The following is a 16841-nucleotide window of genomic DNA, read 5'->3' as shown; positions in this document are numbered from 1 at the left end:
GATTACAGGTAGTCGATCAGAACAAAACTGGAACCTACAAGTAAGACATGCTCAAATGTCAACATTGGCAGCAGAGTGCCTGTGTAAGGCAGTCACCCATCTGCATGTATCATATAAAAGAGTGAAGTACTACCGCAAAACACTTTATTAACCTTCTGTCGGGCGCAGTGTTTTTCACAACGAGATGAGGCACGGTGTATCAAATTGATCGTATTGCTTATTCACGTAAGTATTTATTAAATTTCATTAACAAAACACACAGTAAATTAAAAATATCTTTAAAGAAAGACAAAGAAAACATAAGAGCACAACAGGAATAGAAATGTTATTCATTCGGATTTCTTTTCGTCAGTGTTGGATTGTGGTATAACAAATGATAACATTGCCTTTTTTTCACTTACTTCTTTATTACATTTCACTAATTAAACTTGGTATAAATATCAAATATCTTTACAGAACGGCAAAGATGGCATTATAGCACAACAACAATGGGAACATTACTTATTCAGTTGTATCATCATCACTTTTCGACTGTGGACTATGAGGAATTTTACCACAGTCAAACAAAAAGGTTCAATGTCCATCAAGCAGATTGGCTTTTGGCACGTTTTGCAACAAATTTTCTCAATCTTTTCTTTACTGTTCAGGTATTACACCTTTTCCTCTTGCTTGCACTTGTTTTTTCTTGTTTTTCTACTTTCGTCTTCTGGTTCATCTTCACACGTTGGCCTAAAATGTTGTAGCCTCAGTTAAAGATCCCTGTGAACTCCTGTGTCGTCCAAACTTCTTCTAAGTGAGGTAGAACTAATGGACGAGTTGTTTCAGGAATCATTTTCTTCTGACACAATTCTCATTGATGCCGCAATAGATTACTTGTGATTGATTCCACTCATATTGATCACTGAAAAAAATATAACCACAGGCCAACGGCACACGTTTCTTGCAACACTGTACGAAGAGGTCAACTTATCCGTAGTGTGAACTCCACCTTTGGTGCTATTATAAGATGCTACAATTGACGGCTTTAGTTTATCTCCAGTGTCAGCATCTACTGAATTATCGTCACACGAACTTGATGCTAGGATCTCACACTTCCCCTTTCTAGGAACATAGGAAATGAGCCAAAGTGAACTGTTGCACCCCTTCCCTTACTGGTAGCAAACTCCGGAGGATTCTCGCACTTCTTTTTCTTCATAGTTACAACAAAAGAAAGATTTTTCCTTCGTGACTCTTCTACCAAGCCAATACTAGTACACCAGTTGTCTGCAGTCACATTTCGACCTGACTGATAAATAGGTTCACACAGTCACAGAACAAGATTTACTGCTTAAGTGATATAATCCTTCTGGTTGCAACCCAGCGTATATTTCCAAATTATACAGGTAAAATACTTGGGAATCCACAAGAGCATATATCTTACTCCCATATTTGTTTGGTTTGCTAGGTATATGTGGGTGAAAACTGCACCTTCCACAGAATCCTTCCAGTTTCTCATTTACTGTAACATTTTCTCTGAGGGTATAGGATTTTTGGCAGTTCTGCACAAATATAGAAAATGTTTCCCGAATCGCTGTTATCTTGTCTAATCGTCTCCTTTCATCGCGAGTTGCACAATTGTCAAATCTAAGACACCACATAGTGAATTTGAAACATTTTATGTTCATTACGAAGCAAAATTTCTCATTGCCACCCCCATCGGTTCCCCACAGCTCCTCTAAGCTTTGTCTCTCACTTTTGTTTACTCCAGCTGAAAATAAGAGACGGATGAAGGCTTTCAATTCAATAATGTCTATTTGTTTTACGTCTCTCTCATGCTGCAATGAAGCTTTGACACTCTCAGTATACTGATTTGTACACAAAACTATGTGCCGCACCTATAGGTCCAGGTAACTTCCGAATAATATTGAGAGCCCTGAATCGTACTCTCTGTGATGGTGGAACTTTAATCCATTTTTTCTCTTTGTGCCTTCGAAAATACTAATGGCCATTTTCCTCAAGTACTTCCTCATCATCTTCACTGTCGTCTTCCTCTGTTTCTGTTTCTTCAGGTCGGACTTCAACTGTCTTCAACATCTGTGTCCACTTCGTCTTCAAAATCCTCTCGAAATTCATTATTATACTCTTCGAATAGCATCTTTTGGATTTCTGCAACATGATTTGGGTCAAGAAGGTTATATGTCTTGCTGTAGCCTGCCATCATGAAGTATATCCCACGTAAAGTCATAAAATTCCTATAAAAAACGCAATCAGGCGCAGTGTATCTATTTGATACTTGACATTCAGACGACTGTAAAAGACAACTAAATGCTCCAAAAAGAATATAAGTGCATTTTACATTCTAAATTAGCTTTCCACTACTTACTAAGTTATGTCGATAATCAAAGAAATTACCTGTTGAAATGTAACGGGAAAGGGTGCGGTGCATCAAACTGAGCAATCGGCAAATACCTCGACAACACAGCAGTTGCTTTGATACTGAAGCACACGACAATGGAAAGTGTTCAGAGAAGGGAAGCTAGTAGTGAAAAGGCACCAGTGCTGCCAATTGCCGACAAATAATTTACAGCAAATATCGATATGTATCCATTTGAACAGCTGCGCCTGACAGAAGGTTAAAATAACTTTATAAATCTCGTGAAATTTTTGAGAACCTCACAACATAATCATCATAGTGTCTAAGACAGTAAGAAAGTAAAGAGGTCATAAACCCAAAGAACAGTTTGAACATCACATTTCTTGGCTAGGCACTGTCCAACTGGATGTGGTCCACCGTGGCCTTACTCTGATGTTAAACACGACATACCCAGCCAGGTACAGGGAGACCTACAACTTAATGTGGTATCTGAAGTACGACACAGCTCAGCTCTTTTCGCATTAACATTGCCACAGGTGAAAAAATTACAAAGTGATGAATAAAAATCCTAGAAAGAAAGAGATGGAGCTTGAGGCCTCTCAATCTGTAACCTGGCACTCTACCACTGAACCGCAACATACAGTTATTTATGAACAGTACTTTCAAAATAGATAATAATATTTTAGTTAAAACAGAGCTAATCAATTTTTCTTACATTAAATACATTGTTTATTAACTGATTTTCATTCCACCTTGCATAATCCACGTTAGCTTCACCGCCTCCTCCTCATAGGGAGGGGTGTGCCATATATTGGCCCAAGGCCGACAACACGTGCTGCCAGCATGTCATCTTAATACTGCAGGTTTGCCAACCCTCAGCACACAGACATCTCACAATCCTGTATATAAACACTCCACTTTTAACGTGCACCACCAGGGGACATCAGCCACACTTCTGAGCAGCACGTGCATCATCAGAAAACTGGCAGTGTTGCTACTGAAGGCACAAGTGCTATCCACATGTCATGTGGTCGTGTACGTAATTCTGCCTGCTGGATACTTAAGGCAAAGTGCGTTCACCAGCAGGAGGGTGAGGGTGGAGCATTTAACTACTGATGCAGTTCCAGGCCAGGTGACAGCTACACCTCATAGCCCATCAATCAGAACCCACCCACACCAACCGTGACGTCCTGCCCTACACTGCAGCATCTCCACACTCCTTCAAGTTATTCCACACACGGATGGTGCTCTACAGGGCACTCGGCTTCCCTCAAAATTGGTACCAGGTTAGTCAACTTTGTTTCTATTATTCTCACGAGATCACAAATGATCTTTCACGTGTTATTAGAACCAACTTATTTGTAAACTTGTGCCATGAATAAAGTGCTCTTTACTTCAACCTAGGAATCATCATTTACTACCGCATGTATTACCAAGAAAAGAACATAACACATCAAGGAACATGTCACTACACAACCAGAACTGTTTTAAATAAATTAATTCTGTATCTATGAAAAGAGATTACCAATTGCACAAAAGGATGAACAACATTTTACTACAAGGACATGCTGAAAAGTAATGCCCCCAAATTTTTTATTCTGTTCCCAATACTGGTTGAGGTGTTACATGTCATGCATATCACTCAGTTGACTTTCCTGCTTAGCTAAGCAATCTGCAATCCTCTGCACTCACAGGGCTCCAAATTGTAGCGTGCAACATAACTATGTCAGTGCATTAGAAACTGAAACCACAAATTAGAAGAGTTTGTTCACGCACGGAGAATCCTCTCCTTCGACACGACGATGCCGGACCGCACATCAGAGCTGTGACATCTGCAACGATCTGACATCTCAGGTTCACTGTCATCAATCGTGCTCTGTACAGTCCGAACTTGACTCCATTAGATTTTCATCTGTTTCTAAAACTTAAAAAACATCTTCAAGGGCTTCACTTTCATAATGATGAAGCAGGGTGAGCAGAGATGAGTTTGTGACTCTGTCAACAAATTCAAACATTCTACAGTAATGGATCAACAAAGTGGTGTCCCATTGAGAGAAATGCATTTGTCGCCAGGATGACTATGTTGAGAAATAAAGATGTGGACATTAAGAATAAAGGTGTAGGATGTTAATGCAGTTTGTTTTATTTAAAAAACTTCGAGAATCTTCACATAAAAAAATCAGAGGCATTACTTTTCAGCACACACTTGAATAAGAGGCCCACAATTACTGTCTGCTTTTCACAGATGAAGACTCCCATATGAAAACCGCCAGAACCTCAACACCAACACGTGTTCCCCCCATTTGCCTCACCTAGTCCTAGTCCTAGTCCTAGTCCTAGTCCTCCTCCTCCTCCTCAGCTCAACAAGCCACCTTCTTCACCCTCAGTTCGGTTCATGAAAATATCACGAATGGGAGACGGGTTTGGGATTCTTGGTGGCTAGGAAGGATACTGCTAGATGGCTCACAAGTAATTTGCCAGATGACAGTCAAGCGAGTGCTCTTGGCTGTACAAAGGACTTGTTGGTAAGTGACGACTGCAATAAAGACGTAATTATGGGTGAGGTTACGTTGAAAGAAATTTCGAGTCTGCAACTAGTCGTCATTTAATAGAGTCCACGAGAGTTTGACTGGACACCTTACAGTCACCTTCGAGTAAGCCCTCAACGGCTACAGAATTCGCTGTCCTACGATTTATTAGTGAGGTTGGTTGGTTGGTTTGGGAGATTAAAGGGACCAGACAGCTACGGTCATCGGTCCCTTGTTCCAAAAAAACTAAAACCACCCAAAGAGAATAAAAAACAAACAACAGGAAACACGGCAGACAACACAGGACAAGAAAGACTCAGACAGATCAGACGAAGCAAATTAAAATCACACAGAGTGTAGAGGTGGTTGGCCGACCATAGAGATAAAAAAGGAAAAGCCAACCACCGAGAACACATTAAAAACTCAGTTTAAAATCGGAGGCCAAAAGCCAGAATCAACACTAAAAAACAGAAACACTCAGATTAAATGATAAAAACCCCCTGCCCGAATAAAACGCAAAACTAAGCCAGCCATAACAGGGTCATCAGTTAAAAGGGCAGGGAGTGTATCAGGCAGTGCTAACGTCTGCCTGAGCACAGCTAAAAGGCGACACTCCAACAAAATGTGGACCACAGATAAAACGGAGCCGCATCGACATAGAGGTGGGTCCTCACGGTGCAATAAGTGGCCGGGCGTCAGTCGAGTGTGCCCAATGCGCAGCCAACAGAGGACAACAGACTCCTGGCGGGAGACCCGCATGGACGACCGCCACACAGTCGTCGTCACCTTGATAGGGCAAAGTTTGTTTGGCATGGGCAGGCTGCGCCATTCAGTGTCCGATAGGTCGAAAATTTTGCGGCATAAGAGTGCCCGCAAATCAGTCACCAGGAGGCCAATCTCCAGAGATGTTGCACTGGTGGCCTCTTTCGCTAGGCGTTCAACATTTTCATTGCCGAGTATCCCAACATGGCTTGGGGTCCACACAAAGACCACAGAGCAGCCGCAACGGGCAAGAGTATGCAGGGACTCCTGGATAGCCATCACCAGACGACAACGAGGGAAACACTGGTCGAGAGCTCGTAAACCGCTCAGGGAATCGCTACAGACCACGAAGGACTCACCTGAGCAGAAGCGGATATACTCTAGGGTACGAAAGATGGCGACCAGCTCAGCAGTGTAAACTGCGGCAGCCAGCCGGCAATGAACATTGTTCGGAATGGTCCCCTAGAATTAGCGCATAACCGACATGACCAGCAACCATCGAGCCGTCAGTGTAAACACTGCCAGAGCCCTGATACGTTGCGAGGATGGAAAGAAAGCAGCGGTGGAAGGCCTCCGGAGGGACTGAGTCCTTCGGGCCCTGTGCCAATTCCAGCTGAAGGCGAGGGCAAGGCACACACTACGGGGGTGTACGCAGACGTGCCCGGAAAGGAGGCGGAAGAGGTAAAGCCCCAAGCCCGGAGAGAAGCTCTCGGACGCGGACCGCGATCGTACATCCAGCCCTGGGCCGACGTTCTGGAAGATGGACGTGCGACTGTGGGAATAGTAGACGATAGTTAGGATGCCCGAGCAAGCTGAAAACATGGGCAGCATAAGCGGCCAGCAAACGTTGGCACTGTAACCACAGTGGAGGGACACCCGCCTCCACAAGTATCCTGTCCACCAGTTGCAAGGCGTATCCCGCTGTGGAGGATTGGGTCCAGCACCCGCAACGCAGATGGGGATGCTGAGCCATAAGCCAGGCTCCCATAATCCAGACGCGACTGGATAACGCCTGGTAGAGCCGTAACAGGGTAGATCAGTCGGCGCCCCAGTGGGCGTGGCTCAAGCACCGCAGAGCATTTAGATGCCGCCAACACATCTGTTTAAGATGCCGAATATGAGGCAGCCAAGTCAACCTAGCATCAAAAACCACCCCCAAAAACCGATGTGACTCCACCACTGCAAGGAGTTCACCGTCAAGATAAAGCCACGGCTCCGGGTGTACAGTGCGTCGCCGGCAGAAATGCAGAACGCAGGTCTTGGCTGCCGAAAACTGGAACCCATGAGCTACAGCCCAAGACTACGCCTTACAGATAGTGCCCTGTAGCTGACGTTCAGCAGCTGCAATGCCAATAGAGCTGTAGTAAAGGCAGAAGTCGTCAGCATACAAGGACGCTGAGACAGACGTTCCCACTGCCGCAGCAGCCTGTTAATGGCTATTAAAAACAGGCAGACACTTAAAACAGATCCCTGTGGCACACCGTTCTCCAGAACTCTGGAGGAACTATGGGAGGTTGCGACTTGCATGCGGAAGGTACGATACAACAGAAAATTTCGAATAAAGATTAGCAGAGGGCCCCGAAGACCCCATCCATGAAGCGTAGAAAGGATACGATGACGCCATGTCGTTATCGTACGCCTTCCGCATGTCGAAAAAGACAGCGACCAGGTGCTGACGGCGGGCAAAGGCAGTACGGATGGCCGACTCCAGGCTCACCAGATTGTCGGCGGAGGAGCGGCCTTTACGGAACCCACCCTGAGACGGAGCCAGAAGGCCCCGAGACTCCAGTACCCAATTCAAGCACCAGCTCACCATCCGTTCAAACAACTTGCAAAGAACGTTGGTGAGGCTAACGGGACGGTAGCTGTCCACCTCCAAAGGGTTCTTGCCAGGTTTCAGAATGGGGATAACAATACTTTCCCGCCATCGCGACGGAAACTCACCCTCGACCCATAGACGGTTGTAAAGGTCGAGGAGCCATCGCTGGCAGTCCAGTGGAAGGCATTTCAGCATCTGACAGTGGATGCGATCGGGCCCAGGAGCGGTATAAGGGCAAGTGGCTAGGGTACTGCGAAATTCCCATTCACTGAATGGAACATTATACGATTCTGGATGGTGGGTGCGAAACGATAGGCTCCGACGTTCCATCCGCTCTTTAATGGAGCACAGAAGGCCAGGGGGTAATTCGTCAAAGTGGAACTAAGAGCAAAATGCTCTGCCAAGCGGTTTGCAATGACGTCGGAGTCTGGACAAACTGCTCCATTCAGTGAGAGCGCTGGGACGCTGACAGGAGTTCGATAGCAATAGAGGCGTCGAATCTTGGCCCAGATGGAGAGACATGGAGGCCAATGGTGGAAACATACCGCTCCCAGCACTCCTGCTTGCGTTGGCGGGTAAGGCAGCGGGCCTGCGCACGCAGCCGTTTGAAGGTGATGAGGTGTTCTATGGAGGGATGTCGCTTGTGACGCTGGAGTGCCCGCCAGCGATCTTTAATCACTTCAGCGATCTCAGGCAACTACCAAGGCACAGTCCTCCGCCAAGGGGACCCAGAAGAATGGGGAATAGCAGATTCTGTGGCAGTAACGATGCTGATGGTGACTGAGTGAACCATCGCATCAATGTCGTCATTAAAGAGAGGCTCAATAGCGGCAATGGAGGAGAACAAGTCCCAGTCAGCCTTATTCATAGCCCATCTGCAGGGGCACCCAGAAGAGTGACGCCGTGGCAGTGACAGAAAGATCGGAAAGTGATCACTACCACACAGGTCGTCATGCACACTCCATCGGACAGAAGGTAAGAGGCTAGGGCTGCAGATCGAAAGGTCAATGGCGGAGTATGTGCCATGTGCCACACTGAAGTGTGTGAAGGCACCATCATTTAAAAGCGAAAGATCAAGTTGCGCCAATAAATGCTCAACGGTGGCGCCTCGACCTGTTGCCACTGACCCACCCCACAGAGGGTTATGGGCGTTGAAGTCGCCCAGTAACAAGAAAGGAGGCGGCAATTGGGCTATCAGCACAGCCAGGACATGCTGCGAGACATCACCATCCGGTGGAAGGTAAAGACTGCAGACTGTAACAGCCTGTGGCATCCACACCCGAACAGCGGCAGCCTCTAAAGGGGTCTGTAGAGGGACAGACTCGCTGCGAAGAGAGTTAAGGACATAGACACAGACGCCACCAGACACCCTTTCATAAGCAGCCCGGTTCTTATAACAACCCCGATAGCCATGGAGGGCGGGGGTTTGCATCGCTGGAAACCAAGTTTCCTTAAGAGCAATGCAGAAGAAAGGGGGAAGGCTAATAAGTTGTCGGAGCACAGCTAGATGGTGGAAGAAACTGCTGCAGTTCCACTGGAGGATGATATTGTCCATGGCTGAGAAAGGCGTGCCGGGACTGGGAAGCCAGATTACACCACAGAGTCACCTGCTGCCTCTGATTGAGCAACTGTGCTAGTGCTATCCATGGTGTCTGAGGGACCGGCGAGATCGAGGTCCCCAGCAGACGCCAGAATCTCCACCTCGTCCTCAGACGCAGAGCTGGAAGGTGGCGGCGGGGTGGTTGCCACCGCGAGTTCCTTGGGCTTAGAGCTCTTCTTCTTGGGTTTCTCACGCTGCTCCTTGGATTTCACTGGCTGGGAAGGCTTCACCAATGCAGTCTCTGGGACGGAGGAGGATTGCGAAGCCCTACGACCAGCTGATTGTGGGCACTTACGCCACTGTCGGTCGTCAGCCTTCCCGCTGGTGGAAACCTGGGAAGGGAGGGACCCAAGGGACCCTTTGCGAGCGTGAGAAGCCGAAGAAGCTGGACACTTCTCCGGCTTAGAAGTGGGGACGGACGTCCCCGATGGGTGGGATGGTGTTGCTCCTGAGGTAGGTGGCGCAGGAGCAACCCGGTGGGTGGAGCCCCTCACTGGTGAGGAGGCAGGAGGCGTTGTACTACTCATCGATCCGGCCAGAATTCGAGAAACTGATGGGGCTAGCACAGGTGTTGTAGCAGTGGCATAGGAAGATGTCATTCTCACAGGATGGAGTAGGTCGTATTTCCTTTTGGCCTCAGTATAGGTCAGTCGGTCCAGGGTCTTATATTCGATGATTTTGCGTTCTTTCTGGTAGATTCTGCAGTCTGGCGAGCAAAGTGAATGGTGCTCCCCGCAGTTGACACAGATGGGAGGCGGGGCACATGGAGTATTGGGATGTGATGGTCGTCTGCAGTCTCGGCATGTGGCACTGGAAGTGCAGTGGGAAGACATATGGCCGAACTTCCAGCACTTAAAGCACCGCATTGGGGGAGGGATATAGGGCTTTACATCACATCGGTAGACCATCACCTTGACCTTTTCCGGTAATGTATCACCCTCGAAGGCCAATATGAAGGCACCGGTAGCAATCTGAATTTCCTTCGGACCCCGATGAACGCACCGGACGAAATGTACACCTCGGCGCTCTAAATTGGCGCGCAGCTCATCATCAGACTGCAAAAGAAGGTCCTTATGGTAAATAACTCCCTGGGCCATATTTAAACTCTTATGGGGTGTGATGGTAACGGCAACATCCCCCAACTTGTCACAAGCAAGTAACCGTCGTGACTGGGCAGAGGATGCCGTTTGTATCAGGACCGATCCAGAGCGCATTTCGGACAAGCCCTCCACCTCCCCAAACTTGTCCTCTCAATGCTCGACGAAGAACTGAGGCTTTGTGGAGAGAAAAGACTCCCCATCAGCTCTCGTACAAACTAAGAATCGGGGCGAATAACTGCTACTGCCATCCTGAGACTTACGTTCCTCCTACGGTGTGGCCAGGGAGGGGAATGTTTTCGGATCGTACTTCTGAGCGTTAAATTGAGCCCGAGAACGCTTAGAGACTGCTGGCGGCTGGCCACCAGCGAGAGATGATGTACCACGCTTCATTGCGGGTCATCCACCAAGATGCCACCTACTCCAACCAAGGGCCCTACCCATGGGCGCCACCCAGCCACAGCAAGAGCCACCTGGCAGGATGGCCGTTGCCGGGAGTCCCGATACCCCAGGAGGATAGGCATCTACTCCTTGGCATACGTGGGGAGTTAACGGCGCAGGCATCAGTAGAGCAATCCCTATGTTGTCAGGGGGCTACAACCAACAGGGTACATGGTGGCCCCACCACAACGGACTGGCTATCGTGCTGGATGTTAGGTAACATGTGGTCCACGGTCGCTGTCAGTGCAGAAAGAGGCACTGCACAGTGCAAGGTGTAATCCGCACGCAGGACCATAGTCATGCCCAAGAGATGGAGAGTGGGCAGGACTGCAATTCAGCGACGAATAAGCTGGCGAAAGGTCTGATCGCAAGATCGACACAATGCACCAAGTAAGGCGCCCTTCCCCAATCGGCTCGCTCTTCGGAAAAATTTTGAGAGATGGAGGTCAAACCCAACAGGGGACCATCACATAAGGCCGAAAAGTTTGAGACTCCTTTTAGTCGCCTCTTACGACAGGCAGGAATACCGCGGGCCTATTCTTACCCCCGAACCTGCAGGAGGGGGGGGGGGGGGGTTTATTAGTGAGGTGTGTGTATTTTGCACAAGGGGTAAAATCTTAGTGACAGAGGCCTGCCCTCGCTCGTGGAATTAAGGAACTCAGCTGCATCAGGGTAGTCACTCACCGTGGTCATTGGAATACTCTGTCATCCTCATTTGGAACAAATTGTGGAAACAATAGTGTTCCACTCATTATCCAACTGGTACCCACTATCACAATTAGTCAGATTTGCTACCGTGCAAATTTCCGTGCATTCATTAGTACAGGGCTATTACCAATGATTGAAGCGATTTCACAGCTCTACAGTAACTTTATTATTTGAGATTTTCACAATGCTTTGCACACACATACAAAAACTCAAAACGTTTTTTTAGGCATTCACAAAGGTTCGATATGTGCCCCTTTAGTGATTCGGCAGACATCAAGCCAATAATCAAGTTCCTCCCACACTGGGCGCAGCATGTCCCCATCAATGAGTTCGAAAGCATCGTTGATATGAGCTCGCAGTTCTGGCACGATTCTTGGTAGAGGATGTTTAAACACTGAATCTTTCACATAACCCCACAGAAAGAAATCGCATGGGGTTAAGTCGGGAGAGCGTGGAGGCCATGACATGAATTGCTGATCATGATCTCCACCACGACCGATCCATCGGTTTTCCAATCTCCTGTTTAAGAAATGCCGAACATCATGATGGAATTGCGGTGGAGAACCATCCTGTAGAAAGATGAAGTCGGCGCTGTCGGTCTCCAGTTGTGGCATGACCCAATTTTCCAGCATGTCCAGATACACGTGTCCTGTAACGTTTTTTTCGCAGAAGAAAAAGGGGCCATAAAATTTAAACCGTGAGATTGCACAAAACACGTTAACTTTTGGTGAATTGCGAATTTGCTGCACGAATGCGTGAGGATTCTCTACCGCCCAGATTCGCACATTGTGTCTGTTCACTTCACCATTAAGAAAAAATGTTGCTTCATCACTGAAAACAAGTTTCGCACTGAACGCATCCTCTTCCATGAGCTGTTGCAACCGCGCCGAAAATTCAAAGCTTTTGACTTTGTCATCGGGTGTCAGAGCTTGTAGCAATTGTAAACGGTAAGGCTTCTGCTTTAGCCTTTTCTGTAAGATTTTCCAAACCATCGGCTGTGGTTCGTTTAGGTCCCTGCTTGCTTTATTCGTCGACTTCCGCGGGCTACGTGTGAAACTTGCCCGCACGCGTTCAACCATTTCTTCGCTCACTGCAGGCCGACCCGTTGATTTCCCCTTACAGAGGCATCCAGAAGCTTTAAACTGCGCATACCATCGCCGAATGGAGTTAGCAGTTGGTGGATCTTTGTTGAACTTTGTCCTGAAGTGTTGTTGAACTGTTATGACTGACTGATGTGAGTGCATTTCAAGCACAACATACGCTTTCTCGGCTCCTGTCGCCATATTGTCTCACTGCGCTCTCGAGCGCTCTGGCGGCAGAAACCTGAAGTGCGGCTTCAGCCGACAAAACTTTATGAGTTTTTCTATGTATCTGTAGTGTGTCATAACAATATGTCAATGAACGGAGCTACAGTGAATTTATGAAATCGCTTCAATCATTTGTAATTGCCCTGTAATGGAGTTCTACAAAGATGTTGCTTTGGTCAAAATGATTATTTTGTCATGCTCCATTGAATTCCCATTGGAGATAAAATGTTTAGCAATAGCAGAATAAGTTCATTGCAAAACTCAAGTACCTTGTCAGTGTTCAGTGCAATGTACTTACACAATGTGGATTGTCCGGCCTACATAAGCCCATCACATTTGCGAGGTATTTTGTAAATTCCAAGTTTCTGCAATAACAAATCGTCCTTCACTGGTCCTGGGCAGTCAGCAAACTTAGCTCCACATCTGCATCCACACGATCACTCTGCAATCCACAATAAGGCGTCAAGCAAAGGATTCGACAGACCACCATAGAGCTATTTCTCTACTGTTCCATTCTCGAATAGAACTTGGAAAAACAAACACTTAAATTTTTACACGCAAGCTCTGATTTCTCTTATTTTATTATTTTGATCCTCGGGTAGATATTTGCGACGGATCGAGCCCTCGCCCTCAGAAAAGTCGATCGACATGGTCTTAATATTAGATTTTGTCAGCTGGCTGTTTTTCGGAGGCAGGCAAAATGCTGAACTCACTGGTAGCACCAGGTCTCGTATCCTGGTGCTTCAAGCAATTCCACAAGTAGTGTCTGCTCACAGTTTCCAACAGCTTTACAACCTATGTCAGTAGTGTGTTGTAGCTAATGGAGATTACTTTGTACGTTATGTTTCCTTTATTTTTCAAAACCATTAACCGAATTTTTCAGATGCATCTTCCACTCACAAACACACATGAATTTATTTCAGAGGGGATCTATGACAATCTGCCTCTTACAGTATCGATGTTCATCACTCTTGTCATTTGTGTTATTGTCTTCATTTCAAAGACTGGCATAATCCGTATCACTTCAGGCAGGGGGTTACTTTCATGGTCTCGAATGTTATTGAATTTAGCATACGATGAAATTCAGGAGAAAGTTGTAACTGTAGCGAGGTACAGAAAATGGACCATCTTCTGGTTTGTAACATTCATGGTTTCAGAGACGGCTCTCTGAAATGCCAGGAAATGGCTCCATGATCTTAATGTTACTATGTAATTAATTGTCTTCAATTATGTGATTTTTGTTCCACTTAATGTAATAATGTAGTTTCCCTGACATAATTGTAATGTAATAACTGATACAATTTGTTTCCACATTGTAAGTTCCAAATGTTTATTGTGATTTATGTTAATCTTATCTGTTCTTTATAAAATGTATCTGGCAGATCGAACGAGAAATAATAGGAGAAAGTAAGAAACATGTATGTTTTTATTTTCTCCAAAAAAATTCCTGCCCGAGATACAGGCCTAAAACGATGGCGCGGAGAGCACTATTTTGAAGGTGAGAATTTTGGAAAAAATTTTAAAATGCTGTATCTCTGTATCAGTTCTAGATATTCTGTTAGGGTTTTTTTTACTTGAAAGATAATTCCTTCATTATTACAATGGTACCCTCTGTTTGGACATATCTGCTGAAGTTCTTTTACTGTTGCCTTCTGAATTTTGTTTAATAATTTACAAGAAAAAAAATTTTCCAAAAATGCCACTCCAGAAAAGTTAGATTTTTTTCCCGGTGATTTGTACAATGTAGTACTATATTCTCTGTAAAGGAGAGCTTCCACTTTTAAGTTGGACAGGTTTTATTTAAAAAAAAATTTTTTTTAACTTTCAAGGGTAATGTATGTCTTCACTGAAGTTGTTTCTTACTAATTTCTGTGTTACAATGTTTATTTTTGTCCGCGGCTCGTGGTCTCGCGGTAGTGTTCTCACTTCCCGAGCACGGGGTCCCGGGTTCGATTCCCGGCGGGGTCATGGATTTTTCCTGCCTCGAGATGACTGGGTGTTGTTGTGTCGTCCTCATCATCATCATTCATCCCCATTACGGTCGGAGGAAGGCAATGGCAAACCACCTCCACAAGGACCTTGCCTAGTAAGGCGGCGCTGGTCTCGCGCGTCGCTCCCCTACGCTCTGTAAAGAAGTATGGGACTCATCATCATCATCAATGTTTATTTCTATTGTCTTTGTTGCAGTTATTTCTTATCACTTTCTCTGTTGCATGTATTTCTACTCTCTTTCATTGTTGCAGATATTTCTTACACTTTGTTGTAGTTTCTTGTCACTTTCTTTGTTGTGGTTGTTCATTGAAGGTTGCTGTATTGTAGTTGTTCAGTGCTAATTTGTTTACTGAAGAGGCTTCTAAGAAATCTGAGACCATCCAGTGAGTTCTATGTTTTTGTGAGGAATTTGCCAGTTGACACAGTTGCAGTGTGTTTAGTGAAAGGACTGTTTGAAATGTATTCTGACTGGGACCACAGAAGGGTGAAGTCTGCTGACTATTTAGAGATACATAACAGAGTGATGTATATGAAAAGAATGGGAGGGGGGGGGGGGAGGACTTTCTTCAGGTTGGGAATAAGTGTTCTCATTTTAAGGCCCTGTTTCAAAGTGAAGATATTTCCAGCGACGACTTTGTGTGTTCTAAATGTATGGCACAATAACAACGATGATAGTATCTGAACAAGGTGCAGCCTCCCATGGTGCAGATGATGCAGATTTTGCATAAACAGAGGAAGAATTTAAATACCCTCAATCAGTCAACTACAGAGATAGGTGTTAATCCTGTTAAGAAACCATGGTCAGTGAAGTCGATCAATAAGCTCTATGCATCAAGAAAGTGCAGAGAAATTACTAAACCTATGGATGAATACACTACAGCAAAACTAACCACACATTTCAAAGCAGAAATTCCATTTTCCGAAGAAAATGAAGCAAAGCACTCTTGAACCTCTTCCCAGGAATTTTTCACAAATCTCAGTTCAGCTGTTGATTACTGTGCATCCCACAGTGAAAAGGTACAAGTTTTAACTATTATTCCAGAGGCATTTTCAAAGAAAACAATTTTGAACCACTTTCCATCAGTATCAAAGTACGTGGTAGACAAATCAAGAAATGTGAGGCCTGCAAAAAGGAGTCTTTGGAAGGCCACATCACTATTATGGTCATCCTGTAGAAGCAGCTCAAGTTCAAATAGTGCAGTCATTTTATCTGGAAGATAAATGGGACTGTTCTCACCAGAGCTCCAACAAAAAAGACACTATTACTGTAACAGCTGAAGGTCAAAAAGTTGTGAAAGTGACTCGCAGTATTAAAGAAACTTTTGCAATTTATAAGAGCAACTATAAAACTTCACGTATTGGAAGATCAAAATTTTATGCACTACGACCTAAGTGAGTAATTCCGCACCCACCTACAGATGTCTGGTTGTGCATGAACTGTGACAATTTTGAACTTTGTGTCGTAACTTTGAAGAACTTACTGGTGCGTGTGGCATACGACCCTTGTTTGGGCGTGTGATGTCATTAGTAGTCTGTGACATAAAGCGAGAGACTTGTCTGTTTCAAGAATGTGGTGACTGCCCTGGAAAGGGAGGACTGTCTTTACAGACACTTGGCCTGGAAGATGTAGCAAATAGCTCTGCAGAAATTACATATGCGACATGGGACGAAAATAAACTAATAAGAAAACTGTTGCCTTTGACAGTTTCCTTGATGTACTTGGTAAATGGTTAGTGAAAGCAGTGATACACCAGCATTTCAAGAAATTGCAATAACAACAACACATTGCAGATGTGATAGGGTGTGTACTGGTGAAGGACTATGTTTAATGCTTTGCTGTGATTTTGCTGAGAACAGGTCTGTAACTCTCTCACAAGAAATACAAGGGTATCATTGGAGTAATGATTAGGTTTAAATTTTTACAAGAGTGATATATTTTGAAAACAACATCACAAGTGTTCAGTTGTAAGTGATGACACATGACATGACTCAGCACAAGCTTTGCTAACAATGTGCAAAATTCTTCAACTGCAAACAGGGGCAGAAAAGATCATCATTATTTCTGATGGTTGCCCTATTCATTTTAAAAATTGTTACCAGCTGTTTGAATTGAGTAAGTCGTTTGTGCCAACTGGCCGCGTATACAGAGCTACTGGTCACGGGAAGGGGCCTTTTCTGACCAAATACAGCTGCAATGCAAAATGCTGAGGATTTTATGAGAGTCGTGAAATATT

The 16841-nt window shown here is 45.3% G+C and overlaps 1 protein-coding gene across 2 annotated transcripts in view; it reads right to left on the bottom strand.

The window, feature by feature from the left end:
* Positions 1-16841, bottom strand: part of LOC126460637 (zinc finger protein ZPR1) — a 66012-nt gene that overhangs the window by 29905 nt on the left and 19266 nt on the right. Inside the window, exon 2 of one of the 2 annotated variants that reach the window (XM_050095931.1) lies at positions 12914-13057. The exons of the other annotated variant lie outside the window; for it this stretch is intronic. Within the exon in view, the coding sequence (XP_049951888.1) occupies positions 12914-12946 (33 nt within the window). The 5' untranslated portion in view covers positions 12947-13057. The remainder of the gene's footprint in view (positions 1-12913; positions 13058-16841) is intronic. 2 annotated transcript variants of the gene reach the window in all.

The sequence above is a fragment of the Schistocerca serialis genome, chromosome 1, assembly GCF_023864345.2.
Source record: "Schistocerca serialis cubense isolate TAMUIC-IGC-003099 chromosome 1, iqSchSeri2.2, whole genome shotgun sequence".
Classification (NCBI taxonomy): domain Eukaryota; kingdom Metazoa; phylum Arthropoda; class Insecta; order Orthoptera; family Acrididae; genus Schistocerca; species Schistocerca serialis.
This window is presented reverse-complemented; position numbering and strand designations above follow the sequence as displayed.